Source organism: Salvelinus alpinus, chromosome 22 (assembly GCF_045679555.1).
Source record: "Salvelinus alpinus chromosome 22, SLU_Salpinus.1, whole genome shotgun sequence".
Taxonomy (NCBI): domain Eukaryota; kingdom Metazoa; phylum Chordata; class Actinopteri; order Salmoniformes; family Salmonidae; genus Salvelinus; species Salvelinus alpinus.
In genome coordinates, this window is record NC_092107.1 from 24565014 (window position 1) to 24580650 (window position 15637).

The 15637-nt window shown below is 41.9% G+C and overlaps 1 protein-coding gene across 8 annotated transcripts in view; it reads right to left on the reverse strand.

The window, feature by feature from the left end:
• Positions 1–748: 748 nt before the first annotated feature.
• Positions 749–15637, reverse strand: part of LOC139549303 (Friend leukemia integration 1 transcription factor-like) — a 35045-nt gene continuing 20156 nt past the window's right edge. For all 8 annotated transcript variants that reach the window (XM_071359605.1, XM_071359603.1, XM_071359608.1 and 5 more), the window contains 4 exons: positions 7237–7296; positions 5355–5414; positions 5142–5189; positions 749–3335 (listed from right to left, as the gene is read on the reverse strand). In XM_071359605.1, the coding sequence (XP_071215706.1) occupies positions 2806–3335; positions 5142–5189; positions 5355–5414; positions 7237–7296 (698 nt within the window). In that variant the 3' untranslated portion in view covers positions 749–2805. The remainder of the gene's footprint in view (positions 3336–5141; positions 5190–5354; positions 5415–7236; positions 7297–15637) is intronic.

Sequence of the window (15637 nt, forward strand, 5' to 3'; positions counted from 1 at the left end):
GACATCCTCTATGATAACAAGAGGACAAAGGTCTCTCCTCCCATCCATGTACCTCTCAAGTTGAGAAGAAATCACAACATACTTTTCTGAAGCTCTTACATAACACCCCAGCAAGCCCAGTAGTCATCCGATATTGTTAGCACCGGTACTGGGACTTGGGTCGATGTGTGTTGTCAATATACAGTATATAAGAAACATCAGAGAAACCAATAAAGTATTTCCTGTTACAATCTCTTCTCCACAGGAAATGTATTTTCTCATCAAATAATTTTGTATAACACTGAAATTATAAAAATGAATGAAATTGGGTTAAAGTTTGGATAAAATTGCTAGTAATGATGATTAAGTATTGATTGAAACAGGGCGACACATTAACTAGATTTCTTATAGTGATGGAGATAAAAGGAAAAATATAAAAATGATGGATTTCATGATGTTGTAACTTTCCCTAGTAGCTAAAGATCAGTATCTGTCACGTTCGTCATACGAAGGAGACCAAGGTGCAGCGTGATTATAATACATCTTCCTTTTAATAAAGAAAGAACACTTAAACAAACTAACAAAATAACAAAATGACCGTGAAGCTAATAATAACGAGTGCAGACATGCAACATCACATAGACAAAAGCACACATACCACCCTCGTCACACCCTGACCTAACCAAAATAATAAAGAAAACAAAGATAACTAAGGTCAGGGCGTGACAGTATCCTACTTTCTGGCAGAAAATGGACCAACAGAAGTAAATATGTTCAGAAGTAAAAACTTTTATTTTGTCAAATTTCTTTCCTATACAAAAGCCCTTTTTCAAAAGTTAGTACTTAATACATGGCAGGAATTACAATAATAATAAAATGGTTAACTGCAAAATTACATTTATATATTTAATATCCAAAATACATTGCATATACGAAGTAGCACAGCTCCCCTTTCATTGAACATTACTGTTTATGAGAGGTGGATGTAAAGGGTACATTTTAGATTATTACCTTCATGCTACATCTAACAAATTCCCTTTAATTCACACATCTAAAGCAATGGAGCTTAATAGAGATGCTTGCTGTGAATATAAGGGGTGTCTGTGCTCTTTTGCATAATATACCTGGCCAATTTAAAGGCACAGACAAAAGCTGGCAATTTCTGGGTGGTTGGCTTAATGATATGAGACATTACAAGTATTGTTGGCCTATTTTAGAATTGAAAGCAACCATAATCATGGTATATACAGAATAACAGATTGACTATAAGTATAGGATTATGATTCAAGCAGGCATTTGTGGTTTTTGGTAATAACTAGCTAGAACAAATCTTGTGTTCACTCCAAGGCACTGAGGACATTACAAATTGAATTTCATAAAATAAAATAAAAATCATGTAAAAATGGACTGCCCAAATGTACAGATATAAAACGTTTAAAAATGTTGAACATACTATATATCAGTAACGGACTTAACAATGTTTGCATTTTTGACCGAGGTCAACTCGTATTAATTCTCTTGACTTTTTAAAACTGTGTCACATATGAAAATAACTCTGCATAATTTATACAGTAAGTTGCTTTAATGCCTAGTTGACCAATGTTTACAAAATAATAGAAAATAGGTCTGACGAACGCACAGCATTCGCGAATCTGAGGATTTCTCTGTTTTCATCCTTTCTTACTTTATTGGTTTTGTTCTTTATTTAGTAAACCATTTATTTCCAAGAAGTAGTGAAACAAGTCCATATTCAGCTGTTTAAATACAATTATTTCTTTCATACAACAAACTTTAAACATCTGAAAATGCACGTTTTGAAATGGCAATGCAGTATGAATGCACAGAGACACTTGACTGGCCTGGACAGACAAACAACTGTGATTGTCAAATTGAGGATATGTTCCATGGACCAGAGGGCATTCACATTAATAATGACTTGGTCCAACAAAACATCTGGAAATGGAACGAACTAACGGCTGAAGAGGACAAACAGCATAGTTCCTATAACAACAGCCAACCGGTGTGTGGCCCCCTGAAAACATAGCTACAGCGCTTGACTTCCAACTCTGGTCTCCAACTCGCCTACTTCCAGTTTGGAGGATAAGTTAAGTGTGAATCAATGGCGTATTCCAGTTGCCAACATTTCATTTTCATTCAGTGCTGAGAAGTCCTTTTCTTTGAAGCCCTACCTACAGCCCTACCTACACCGGATGCAGACGGACGGACTGATAACAGAACATGAGACAGACGAACATGATGTTGATCTGAGACCCCATACAGGCCTGGAACGAGGAACAAGGCAGGAGCTTTACCATATGAGGGTAATGTAGATAGAGACACATAGAGAATGGGTCCATGTCTGTGATCAGGCACAAAGTAGGTATGAGAGCCTCTATGGTCTCTCGATAAGGCTGTGTCTGTGTGGGTAACGTGTCTAGATTTTGGGGGCACTCTGAACTGGCCCATGGGTGCTGCTTTCAAGGGACACATGGCACAAAAAACACAGACGAACTGAAAAACTGAAAAAAACAAACATGGAAACAGTCTCTTGTCTTGTAAATAAGTAGTACTCCATTTGGATCATCCAGTTTTTTTTTATCCTTCAAACATTCCTTCAGTTAGCTTTCTTCAGTTAGCTTTCTTCAGTTGGCTTTCTTCAGTTAGCTTTCTTCATTTTGCCAGTTAAGAGCAGACTTTGGGACTAGGCGGAGAATCCCCCTTTCTCTCGGTCTTAGTTGGTTTGGTTTCATTGTGGTTTCAGATCAGCACTGGTGGGTTTGGTTGGGGGGAGAGAAGGTTGGGGAAGACGTCACGGTGCAGTGGGGTTTAGTAGTAACTGCCTAGGTGGGAGGGCACGTGGGAGTTGGGGTGGCGGGGGACGCTGTGGTTGGGGTAGATGCCCCCTGTAGGGGAGCTCCAGTACGGAGCAGTGGGTCCAAAGAAGTTAGAAGAGGTGACGGGCATGGAGGGGGGATGTGGGGACACGAAGTTGACCTTCTGTTGGTGGGCATGGTAGGAGGGCACGTATGCCAGGTCCGAGGGGTACTTGTACATGGAGGACTCGGTGGGGTGGGGCTGAAGGGCCTGAGCGATACCATGGAAGTCAAACTTGTAGGCGTAGCGCTTGCCGTGCACCTTGGTCATGATGTTCTTGTCGTAGTAGTAGCGCAGGGCGCGGCTCAGCTTGTCGTAGTTCATGTTGGGCTTGCTCTTCCTCTCGCCCCAGCGCCGCGCCACCTCGTCCGGGTCAGTCATCTTGAACTCTCCATTGGTGCCCTCCCAGGTGATGCAGCCGGCATTGGTGCTGTCTGACAGGAGCTCCAGCAGGAACTGCCACAGCTGGATCTGTCCTGAACCTGACCAGGAAACACACACACATATGTAAAATCAACAGCTGTTCTATCCCTGAACACCTAACAGCCGATTGATCAAACACCCATAACTCATTATGTACAGTCGTGGCCAAAAGTTTTGAGAATGACACAAATATAAATTTTCACAAAGTTTGCTGCTTCAGTGTCTTTAGATATTTTTGTCAGATGATACTATGGAATACTGAAGCATAATAACAAGCATTTCATTAGTGTCAAAGGCTTTTATTGACAATTACATGAAGTTGATGCAAAGAGTCAATATTTGCAGTGTTGACCCTTCTTTTTCAAGACCTCTGCAATCCACCCTGGCAGGCTGTCAATTAACTTCTGGGCCACATCCTGACTGATGGCAGCCCATTCTTGCATAATCAATGCTTGGAGTTTGTCAGAATTTGTGGGTTTTTGTTTGTCCACCCGCCTCTTGAGGATTGACCACAAGTTCTCAATGGGATTAAGGTCTGGAGAGTGTCCTGGCCATAGACCCAAAATATAGATTTTTTGTTCCCCGAGCCACTTAGTTATCACTTTTGCCTTATGGCAAGGTGCTTCATCATGCTGGAAAAGGCATTGTTCGTCACCAAACTGTTCCTGGATGGTTGGGAGAAGTTGCTCTCGGGGGATGTGTTGGTACCATTCTTCATTCATGGCTGTGTTCTTAGGCAAAATTGTGAGTGAGCCCACTCCCTTGGTTGAAAAGCAACCCCACATATGAATGGTCTCAGGATGCTTTACTGTTGGCATGACACAGGACTGATGGTAGCGCTCACCTTGTCTTCTCCGGACAAGCTTTTTTCCGGATGCCCCAAACAATCGGAAAGGGGATTCATCAGAGAAAATTACTTTACCCCAGTCCTCAGCAGTCCAATCCCTGTACCTTTTGCAGAATATCAGTCTGTCCCTGATGTTTTTCCTGGAGAGAAGTGGCTTCTTTGCTGCCCTTCTTGACACCAGGCCATCCTCCAAAAGATGCACTCACACCTGCCTGCTGCCATTCCTGAGCAAGCTCTGTACTGGTGGTCACCCGATCCCGCAGCTGAATCAACTTTAGGAGACGGTCCTGGCGCTTGCTGGACTTTCTTGGGCGCCCTGAAGCATTCTTCACAACAATTGAACCGCTCTCCTTGAAGTTCTTGATGATCCGATAAATGGTTGATTTAGGTGCAATCTTAATGGCAGCAATATCCTTGCCTGTGAAGCCCTTTTTGTGCAAAGCAATGATGACGGCACGTGTTTCCTTGTAGGTAACCATGGCTGACAGAGGAAGAACAATGATTCCAAGCACCAACCTCCTTTTGAAGCTTCCAGTCTGTTATTCGAACTCAATCAGCATGACAGAGGGATCTCCAGCCTTGTCCTCATCAACACTCACACCTGTGTTAATGAGAGAATCACTGACATGTTGTCAGCTGGTCCTTTTGTGGCAGGGCTGAAATGCAGTGGAAATGTTTTTGGGGGATTCAGTTCATTTGCATGGCAAAGAGGGACTTTTCAATTAATTGCAATTAATCTGATCACTCTTCATAACATTCTGGAGTATTTGCAAATTGCCATCATACAAACTGAGGCAGCAGACTTTGTGAAAATGAATATTTGTGTCATTCTCAAAACGTTTGGCCACCAATGTACTTACTGAATACTGCAGTAAAGTAGAATTCAAATGTGCACAATTCTCAGCAGAATACTTTTTTTGAGAGAGAAATCCACCAAGGCCATAATGAAGCAATGTATGTTGGGAAATTTTGTTTACATCTGATATATGATTGGTCTCATACATCCTCCTGTACCTACCTGGGTTGGCCAGTCGACTGCTGGTGGGCCCCAGGATCTGGTAAGGATCTGTGGAGAGAGAGGTCTGTTAGTCTGTATCTATCACTATACATTAGGCTGATCCTCATCTTAGTGAGATGGGTGTAACCAACTGCGGCTGTCTTAAGTGGAGCACACACACATGATGGAAGGAGCAATATCCAATATCAATATGAGCAGGGTGAAATACATTACCTGGCTGAGGTCTGGGCTGTTCAGTGGACTTGGACACGTTCTGTGTGACCACCGGCGAGCCTGAAGAGGGAGGGGTTGGGAGGGGAAAGAAACAGGAGGGAAGAAAGCCAGTTGGGCGGTCATGGATAAACCACGGTACACATCTTAATGGCATGTCAGCCCCGTTCCAAAGAAAACAGGCCAGTAACTGGTGGCTAGGGTAAGTGCTTAAAGTTCACAGATTTCAGGGTTGACGACTGAGGATTTAATCATTGGTGGTTTGCCTTGCGTGCTTGGGTTGAGTGGGCTCTCACACGTCTCTCTATGAGCTATGGAAGAATGTAAAGTGCATTCGGAAAGTATTCAGACCCCTTGACTTTTTCCACATTCCGTTAGGTTACAGCCTTTTTCTAAAATTGATTAAATTGTATTCCTCATCAATCTACACACAATACCCCATGATGACAAAGCAAAAACGAGTTTTTAGAAATGTTTGCTAATTTATAAAATACAAGCTTGGCACAACTGTATTTGGGGAGTTTCTCCCATTCTTCTCTGCAGGTCCTCTAAAGCTCTGTCAGGTTTGATGGGGAGCGTTGCTGCACAGCTATTTTCAGTTCTCTCCAGAGATGTTTGATCGGGTTTAAGTCCGAGCTTTGGCTGGGCCACTCAAGGACATTCAGAGACTTTTCCCGAAGCCACTCCTGTGTTGAATTGGCTGTGTGCTTAGGGTCATTGTCCTGTTGGAAGGTGAACCTTTGCCCCAGTCTGAGGTCCTGAGCGCTCTGGAGCAGGTTTTCATCAAGGATCTCTCTGTACTTTATTCCATTCATCTTTGCCTCGATCCTGACTAGTCTCCCAGTCCCTGTCGCTAAAAAAAACATCCCCACAGCATGATGCTGCCACCACGATGCTTCAACGTAGGGATGGTGCCAAGTCTCCTCCAGACGTGATTCTTGGCATTCAGGCCAAAGAGTAAAATCTTGGTTTCATCAGACCAGAGAATCTTGTTGCTCATGGTCTGAGAGTCTTTAGGTGCTTTTTGGCAAACCCCATGCAGGCTGTCATGTGCTTTTTACTGAGGAGTGGCTTCTGTCTGGCCACTCTACCATAAAGGCCTAATTGGTGTAGTGCTGCAGAGATGGTTGTCCTTCTGGAAGGTTCTCCCATCTCCACAGAGGAACTGTAGAGCTCTGTCAGAGTGGTCACCTCCCTGACCAAAGCCCTTCTCCCCCGATTGCTCAGTTTGGCCGGGCGGCCAGCTCTAGGAAGTCTTGGTGGTTCCAAACTTCTTCCATTTAAAAATGATGGAGCCCACTGTGTTCTTGGGGACTTTCAATGCTGCAGAAATGGTACCCTTCCCCAGATCTGTGCCTCAACATAATCCTGTCTCGAGCTCTAAGGACAATTCCTTCGACCTCATGGCTTGACTTTTGCTCTGACATGTGATGTCAACTTATAGACAGGGTTGTGCCTTTCCAAATCATGTCCAATCCATTGAATTTACTACAGGTGGACTCCAATCAAGTTGTAGAACCAACTCAAGGATGATCAATGGAAACAGGGTGTACCTGAGCTCAATTTCGAGTCACATAGCAAAGGGTCTGAATACTTATGTTAATAAAGTTTTTCTGTTTTTTGTTTTTAATGCATAAGAAAAAGTTTTTAAAAACGTATTTTTCCTTTGTCATTATGGGGTATTGCGTGTAGATTGCTGTGGAAATTGTTTTATTTAATCCAATAAGGCTATAACATAAGGCTGTAACGAAAAAGTCAAGGGGTCTGAATACTTTCCGAAGGCACTGTATGTGATGATGCATGATGGGTCGGACCATGTCCTAATTCCTTGTGTGATTAGGCTACAAGTCTTTCTGCGACTCAGTAAAGCAAAGCGCATGCTTACCTTTTCCACTGTGCATATTGTTCGACCATCCAGTCCGTCGTACAGCATCATATGAGGGGTCTGAGAAGTAGAGAGCGACAAAGAGAGATTTGTCAACATTAAACACTCTACTGCACTTCCTAACATTTAATATCGGAGTATTGCATTTATTTATCCTATAGATGGGTTGGCTGACATCGTATACGAAAATGATGCTCACGCATCGATGAGGCAGAAGGCTGTCGGGTGTTATGACTCTGAATGGTCAGATAGCTAGCAACAGTTACAAGAAGCTGCCATGTGGGGAATCGTAGGTGGCTCGTTTTAACTCAGTGTTTAATTTTTAATTTTCAAAAACAGGGAGCAGAACCAGCGACCTATCGGTCACCGGCCCAAGCTCCCAACCGCCAGGCCATCAACCATCCAAGATCCCCCTACAGTTCCGTGAGAGCTGCCCCTCAACCATTCAACCCCCCCCCCCCCCCCCCCCCCCGAATAAAACAACAACCTCTCCCTCGACACCCCTCCCGCCCCAAACCGCCCCCACCCCCAAACCTTGCAGACTAAATATAGTTTACATGTTGTCAACAATCTAGGCCAACCCAATCTTTTTTGCCCCATGGTTGCGCACAAGTCGGTTTTGTTAAACAACCAAGCAGCCTATACACGAGTGGGAAATAAACTGTTTCTAGCTCGAGAAGATGAACCCTCCACTTCATCTCATAATATACACTAGTCCTGAAATAAAATGTGGTAATGTCTCTTTTTGGTTTGTGGCTGTGTATGTTCTAGGCTGTGCTCTCTACCTCCCCACCTGCAAGCGAACCCATCTCAGGAACACAACTTGGCTTTAAACAAGCAACAAGATTGTCACGGAAATAAGGCAGAGGAGTGATGCCAAGAGCTGGCTATAAAAAGGTTTGCCTGCCTATCCAAGCCCTGTCCAAGAAACCATGTGCAGCAGGATATCTGGCCACAGTGATGTGGGTTTATCTGACATACAACTATGTCTCAAAACTAGAGGAACCAACAAGATGTCTTCGATAAAATGACAGTTTCATGAGCAGGTTGCACCATGGTGACCACAAACGGGAGGGGAAAATACACACAAACTGACACACAAACAGACAGATAGACAATCTAGTAGTTGATGATTGTAAGATGCTGCAACTGGAAAGAATTGCCTTACGTTTGTGAGGTTCCCAACTGGTTGAATGCGGTCTGGGTACCTGGATTGCTACCAGTTGTAATCAATCTCATTGACGTGCAGATAAAACAGGATGCATATTTTCTCCATCAAGGCATCAAAAACAGTACTGCACATTCCCATCTAAATTGAAAGTAGATGCAATTTCACCTTCATTTGGCTGGCAACGACTATAGCACCCGTGACATTTAGCTTTGTTACCGGCTAAGACTGTACCACATGCAGAGAGTCACTAGACAGGAGGACGTATAACAGCCAGTGAAGCAAGACACACATCAAACAGATGTAATTTCCTACTAATATTCATAAACTGATATAATGTCTTACTAATATTACATAAGCTGATATAATGTCTTACTAATATTACATATAGCTGATATAATGTCTTACTAATATTACATATAGCTGATATAATGTCTTACTAATATTACATATAGCTGATATAATGTCTTACTAATATTACATATAGCTGATATAATGTCTTACTAATATTACATATAGCTGATATAATGTCTTACTAATATTACATATAGCTGATATAATGTCTTACTAATATTACATATAGCTGATATAATGTCTTACTAATATTACATATAGCTAATATAATGTCTTACTAATATTACATATAGCTGATATAATGTCTTACTAATATTACATATAGCTGATATAATGTCTTACTAATATTACATATAGCTGATATAATGTCTTACTAATATTACATATAGCTAATATAATGTCTTACTAATATTACATATAGCTGATATAATGTCTTACTAATATTACATATAGCTGATATAATGTCTTACTAATATTACATATAGCTGATATAATGTCTTACTAATATTACATATAGCTGATATAATGTCTTACTAATATTACATATAGCTGATATAATGTCTTACTAATATTACATATAGCTGATATAATGTCTTACTAATATTACATATAGCTGATATAATGTCTTACTAATATTACATATAGCTGATATAATGTCTTACTAATATTGCATATAGCTGATATAATGTCTTACTAATATTACATATAGCTGATATAATGTCTTACTAATATTACATATAGCTGATATAATGTCTTACTAATATTACATATAGCTGATATAATGTCCTACTAATATTACATATAGCTGACTTAATGTCTTACTAATATTACATATAGCTGATATAATGTCTTACTAATATTACATATTGCTGATATAATGTCCTACTAATATTACATATAGCTGACTTAATGTCTTACTAATATTACATATAGCTGATATAATGTCTTACTAATATTACATATAGCTGATATAATGTCTTACTAATATTACATATAGCTGATATAATGTCTTACTAATATTACATATAGCTGATATAATGTCTTACTAATATTACATATAGCTGATATAATGTCTTACTAATATTACATATAGCTGATATAATGTCTTACTAATATTACATATAGCTGATATAATGTCTTACTAATATTACATATAGCTGATATAATGTCTTACTAATATTACATATAGCTGATATAATGTCCTACTAATATTACATATAGCTGACTTAATGTCTTACTAATATTACATATAGCTGATGTAATGTCCTACTAGTCTTCCATCATGACTACATTAATATTTTTAATGTCACCACTGTTTTTATGTTTGGTCACATAAGTGGTGCTCATATAAGCCCCTGCTGAGCTCAACATGCAGTTAAGAGACACAGCAGGTGTCTAACGTGAAGACTTAAGGCTCTAAATCATAGTGTGTTTGTCACGCTACATATGCAGCCGATGGGACAGCTAGAACTTAACATGCTTGACCGTGGTGATGCTGATACCCACTTATTACAGGAGGTCTTGACACAACTAGCTCCCTCTGACTCACCAGTGACCTCAGCATCTACAACTGGTTGAGAGCTATGTCATGGCTTCTCAAAACATTATCCAACACTGCCCTCTTGTGGTCAGAAACATGTCATTTCTTATAAAACAAACATTTGGAAATGCAGACCTTCAATTGGTTTACTTCAACCAACATTGAATAAATCAAAACGCACATCTACTTTAGTGTTGAGTACTTCTCAACCACAAACTTGATTTAAAGCTGTAATAGAAAAAAAATCAGGCTTTCTAAGAAGCAATGTCACTAGAACATGTTTTATTGTCTAACATAAATTACATATCTGCAATAAAAATAATTACAAACGGTGTATTTAATCACACTTTCACAGGATGTTATTTCAACTTATTTCCTTTTGCTCATGTGTGTTTGTGCTTTATAAAACCGTCCTTCAGCAGAAACATTTCCCTAAAAAGAAATCTCATGAACATCTCACTCTTTCTGCATTTTAAACTATTAACCCCAGAGTTGGCTCAATGGGCCTGAACCTGGAAGAATTAAACAAAGAGTGTGTCTCTCTTTTCTCTCTCTGTCGGATCGGCCTGGGGTAGGATGGAGGGAGCTGGGTGGAGTGGTAGAGAAAGAGGGGGAGGGAGAAGAGAGAAGACAGAGAGAGAGTGATAGAAGAGAGAGTGAGAGAGAGAGACAGAGTGAGAGAGAGTGAGAGAGGAATAACAGTTGGGCGGCCGTCGCTCAGCAGAGGCTGTCAGGTCCAATCTGCAGTGGGCTGGTGGGATAGCCAAGTAGCAACGACTGGGGGAGAGTCCTCGGAGAGTTGCGTTTCCTGCTTGCCTTGCCTGCAGACAACCTCTCTTTGTTTTACTAGCCCTTTTTCCCCTCTTCCGTCCCCCCTCCTCTGTGAAAAAACACACAGGGGCTACCTCCTTCCAAGAGAAGGGTCACAAACAGAAGGGGGAGCGAGAGAGAGAGTGCGAGAGACAGATACAGAGAGAGAGAGAGAGAGAGAGAGAGAGGCAGAGAGAGAGAGTGAGAAACTCAAGAGACCCAGACAGACGAAACACAACGTTGGAATGTGAAAAGAAAACAATGGCGTTGTATCCCGCTACTGTCTGATAAAGAGCGGAGGAGGTGGTTGGATAGACTACACTCGGCTCCACTATGTAGCCTTTCGACATGAGAGAGGGTCACATCCCTGCAATATCCTCATATTAAGGGTTCACCACTATAGACAGTGGGGAAGTTCCTATTCCTGATTCGATTAGGGTCTGAGTCAGACCAGAAGGACAGGGGTGGACATGAGACCTAAGTGGGGCACCATTCAGCAGAGTAGACGAGAGGAGACGAGAGGTGAGGAGATGAGAGGGAAGGGAAGGAAGGGAAGGAAGGGAAAGGGGAATACTTAGTCAACTGGATGATTTCAAACTAAATGTGTCTTCCACATTTAACCCAACCCCTCTGAATAAGAGAGTTGCGGGGGGCTGCCTTAATCCACATCCACTTCATCTGCGACCGGGGAGCAGTTGTTGTGGGGGTTAACTGCCTTGCTCAAGGGCAGAAGAGGAGACGAGAGGGGAGGAGAGGGTACGAAAGGAGAAGAGAGGAAACGAGAAGAGATGATAGGAAAGGAAAGGGGGAAGCCAGGCAGACAGACTGGGAAGGACGACCAGAGTCCAGATGAGCACACCACGTCAGGAATTAGTCAGCCATGCAAACTCAACAGACACCCCAGAAGTATGGCACATCGGAGCCTCTCTCCCTCTTTTTCCAGGCCCTCTCTGAGTAGAGCCAGTTTCCACTCTGGGCTGGGGTGTGGTGCAATGCTTGCTCCTCCTGGGAGACCTGACTGCAGACCAGCTATTCAAAACAAGGGCTGAGCACCAACGAGAGAGAAGCATAGTCATGGACCGCTTTTAACCCACAGTCTAAGCCAAAGACAAACTCAGACAAAGCAGGGCTTTTTATACTGTATGCAGGTGCTTTAAAAGCCATCTGTGTGAGAAAGGAAAAGAGCTGACTATATGAGGAAGAGGCAGCTGCCAAGCTTTAGCAGACACAATGTACATACAATGGATAGAGTACTGTATGTATGCTTGGCTATACAACCAATGTAAATCAGCAGTCCTCCACTTGGGAGGCCATAGAGGGAAAGATAAAAGACAAAGAATAGCCCATCAATCGCTAAAGCTTCCCTCTCTGTGACCACTGAGGAGCCATGTGGTAAATCACTGAATCTCCAAACTATCTCCCTGTACCCTTTAGCTCAACACACATGCAAGCAAGCACATGAACACACACTTTTCATGGCTGCTGCATTCCATGTTTTATATGCTCACTTTTATTCATAACATTGCTTTTTACATCAGACAGTCTGGAAAAGATTTGGAGGTCTCCTGCTGAATAACGGTGCTTACTATACCCTGAGAGAGCTGAGATGGTATGTGACCCTTTTCTACAGGCAATATGACTGTGAACATCTGGCGATAGAAAGTTGATAAAAGTCTCAATACGGGCATTTCTTGAAGCAAAAGGCTTTAATGGAATTTGGGCTGTGACTGAGTTTGTATTAGGAGAAGAAGGAGCACTGTTATTATGGTAGCCTATAATAGAAATCACTTCTCTGTGTTGGGGAAATGTTGTTGAGGGGAGTTGACCTGCTGGATCTGCCAGTCCAAATACCTGCCACTGAGAACCAGGAAGAAGGGGTCAGAGGTGACACTGCAGAATCTTATCGATCATGTATTTTGTCTATGTCTATTGTCTAGAAAACCCTAAATAAAATCGTACAGAAACATAAAGTATCTTATCGAGCACGCCCATGATGATATGAACCAGGGTGAGAACAGTGTAACTCAGCCTAGTCTCTTCCTCTCTTCCCAGCTAGATATGCCCTTTTCCTGTGAGCCAGGCTATCAGTGTTATTGCAACCTGTTGTCATGTACTGTATATGGCGGTGAATTCACAGTCCACATCTAAAGGATATGTACTTCATCTCACAGACACTAACACGGGCTTAGGTGGGTCTGACACACCAAGTCTGGAACCAACAGGATCCTGAACAGCTTCTACCCCAAGCCATAAGACTGCAAAAAATGTAGTTAAATAGTTAACCAAATAGCAACCTCTACATTGGTCCTTTTTGCAATTACTTTTTTGACTCATAACATACGCTGCTGCTACTGTTCACTATCTGTCACTTTATTCCTTGTTGCAGTGCATTAGGAAAGTATTCAGACCCCTTGACTTCTTCCACATTTTGTTATGTTACAGCCTTATTCAAAAACTGATTAAATCGTTTTTTTCTTCATCAATCTACCCCCAAAATGACAAAGCAAAAACAGGTTTTTAGAAATTTTTGCAAATGTATTAAAAATAAAAAACTGAAATATAACATTTACATAAGTATTCAACCTTTTACTCAGTACTTTGTTGAAGCATCGTTGGCAGCGATTACGGCTTCAAGTCTTTTTTGGTATGATGCTACAAGCTTGGCACAACTGTATTTGGGGAGTTTCTCCCATTCTTCTCTGCAGATCCTCTCAAGTTCTGTCAGGTTGGATGGGGAGCGCCTCCGCACAGCTATTTTCAGGCCTCTACAGAGATGTTTGATCGGGCTTAAGTCTGGGCTCTGGCTGGGCCACTCAAGAACATTCTGAGACTTTTCCCGAAACCACTCCTGCGTTGTCTTGGCTGTGTGCTTAGGGCCGTTGTCCTATTGATAGGTGAACCTTTGCCCCAGTCTGAGGCCCTGAGCACTCTGGAGCAGGTTTTCATCAAGGATCTCTCTGTACTTTGCTCCGTTCATTTTTCCCTCGATCCTGACTAGTCTCCCAGTCCCTGCCGCTGAAAAACATCCCCACAGCATGATGCTGCCACCACCATGCTTCACCGTAGGAATGGTGCCAGGTTTCCTCCAAATGTGAAGCTTGGCATTCAGGCCAAAGAGTTAAATCTTGGTTTCAGCAGACCAGAGAATCTTGATTCTCATGGTCTGAGAGTTCTTTAGGTGCCTTTTGGCAAACTCCAAGCTGCCATGTGCCTTTTACTGAGGAGTGGCTTCCGTCTGGCCACTCTACCATAAAGGCCTGATTGGTGTAGAGCTGCAGAGATGGTTGTCCTTCTGGAAGGTTCTCCCATCCCCACAGAGGAACTCTGGAGCTCTGACAGAGGGACCATTGAGTTCTTGGTCATCTCCCTGACCAAGGCCCTTCTCACCCGATTGCTTAGTTTGGTCAGATGGACAGCTCTAGGAAGAGTATTGGTGGTTCCAAACTTCTTTCATTTAAGACCTCATGGCTTGGTTTTTGCTCTGACATGCACTGTCCACTGTGGGATCTTATATAGACAGGTGTGTGCCTTTCCAAATCATGCCCAATCAATTGAATTTACCACAGGTGGACTCCAATCAAGTTGTAGAAACATCTCAAGGATGATCAATTGAAACTGGATGCACCTGAGCTCAATTTCAAGTCTCATAGCAAAGGGTCTGAATACTTACTTAAATAAGGTATTTCTGTTTTTTATTTGTAATACATTTGCAAAAGTTTCTAAAAACCTGTTTTCGCTTTGCCATTATGGGGTATTGTGATGTCATTATGGGCTATTGTGATGTCATTATGGGCTATTGTGATGTCATTATGGGCTATTGTGATGTCATTATGGGCTATTGTGTGTAGATTGATTAGGACATGTTTTTATTTAATCAATTTTATAATAAGGCTGTAACGTAACAAAATGTTGAAAAAGTCAAGGGGTCTGAATATTTTCCAAATGCACTGTACATGTACATATCTACCTCACTTACCTAATAACCCTGCACATTGACTCGGTAATGGTACCCCTTGTATATAGCCAAGTTATGATTACTCATTGTGTGTCTATTATTACTTTTATTATTATTATGTGTTTTACTTTTCTATTATTTCTCAATTTTCTTTCCCTCTGCATTGTTGGGAAGGGCTGTAAGTAAGCATTTCACTGTTAGTCCACACCTGTCATTTACGAAGCATGTGACAAATAAAATGTGATTTGATAAATGTCAGTGCAAATGCTCTTTTGACAAAGTGTCTCCTCAGAGTGGCACAGCAGTCTAAGGCACTGCATCTCAGTGCTAGAGGCGTCACTACAGACCCTGGTTCGATTCCAAACTGTATCACAACCGGCCGTGATTGGGAGTCACATAGGGCGGCGCACAATTGGCCTAGCGTTGTCTGGGTTAGGGTTTGGCCGGGGTAGGTCGTCATTGTAAATAAGAATTTGATCTTAACTGACTTGCCTAGTTAAGTAAAAAACATTCAGAGGTATTTATGGACCATAAAGTCACATTTTAGCTGTCTGCAAAAAACCCTGTCTTCCAG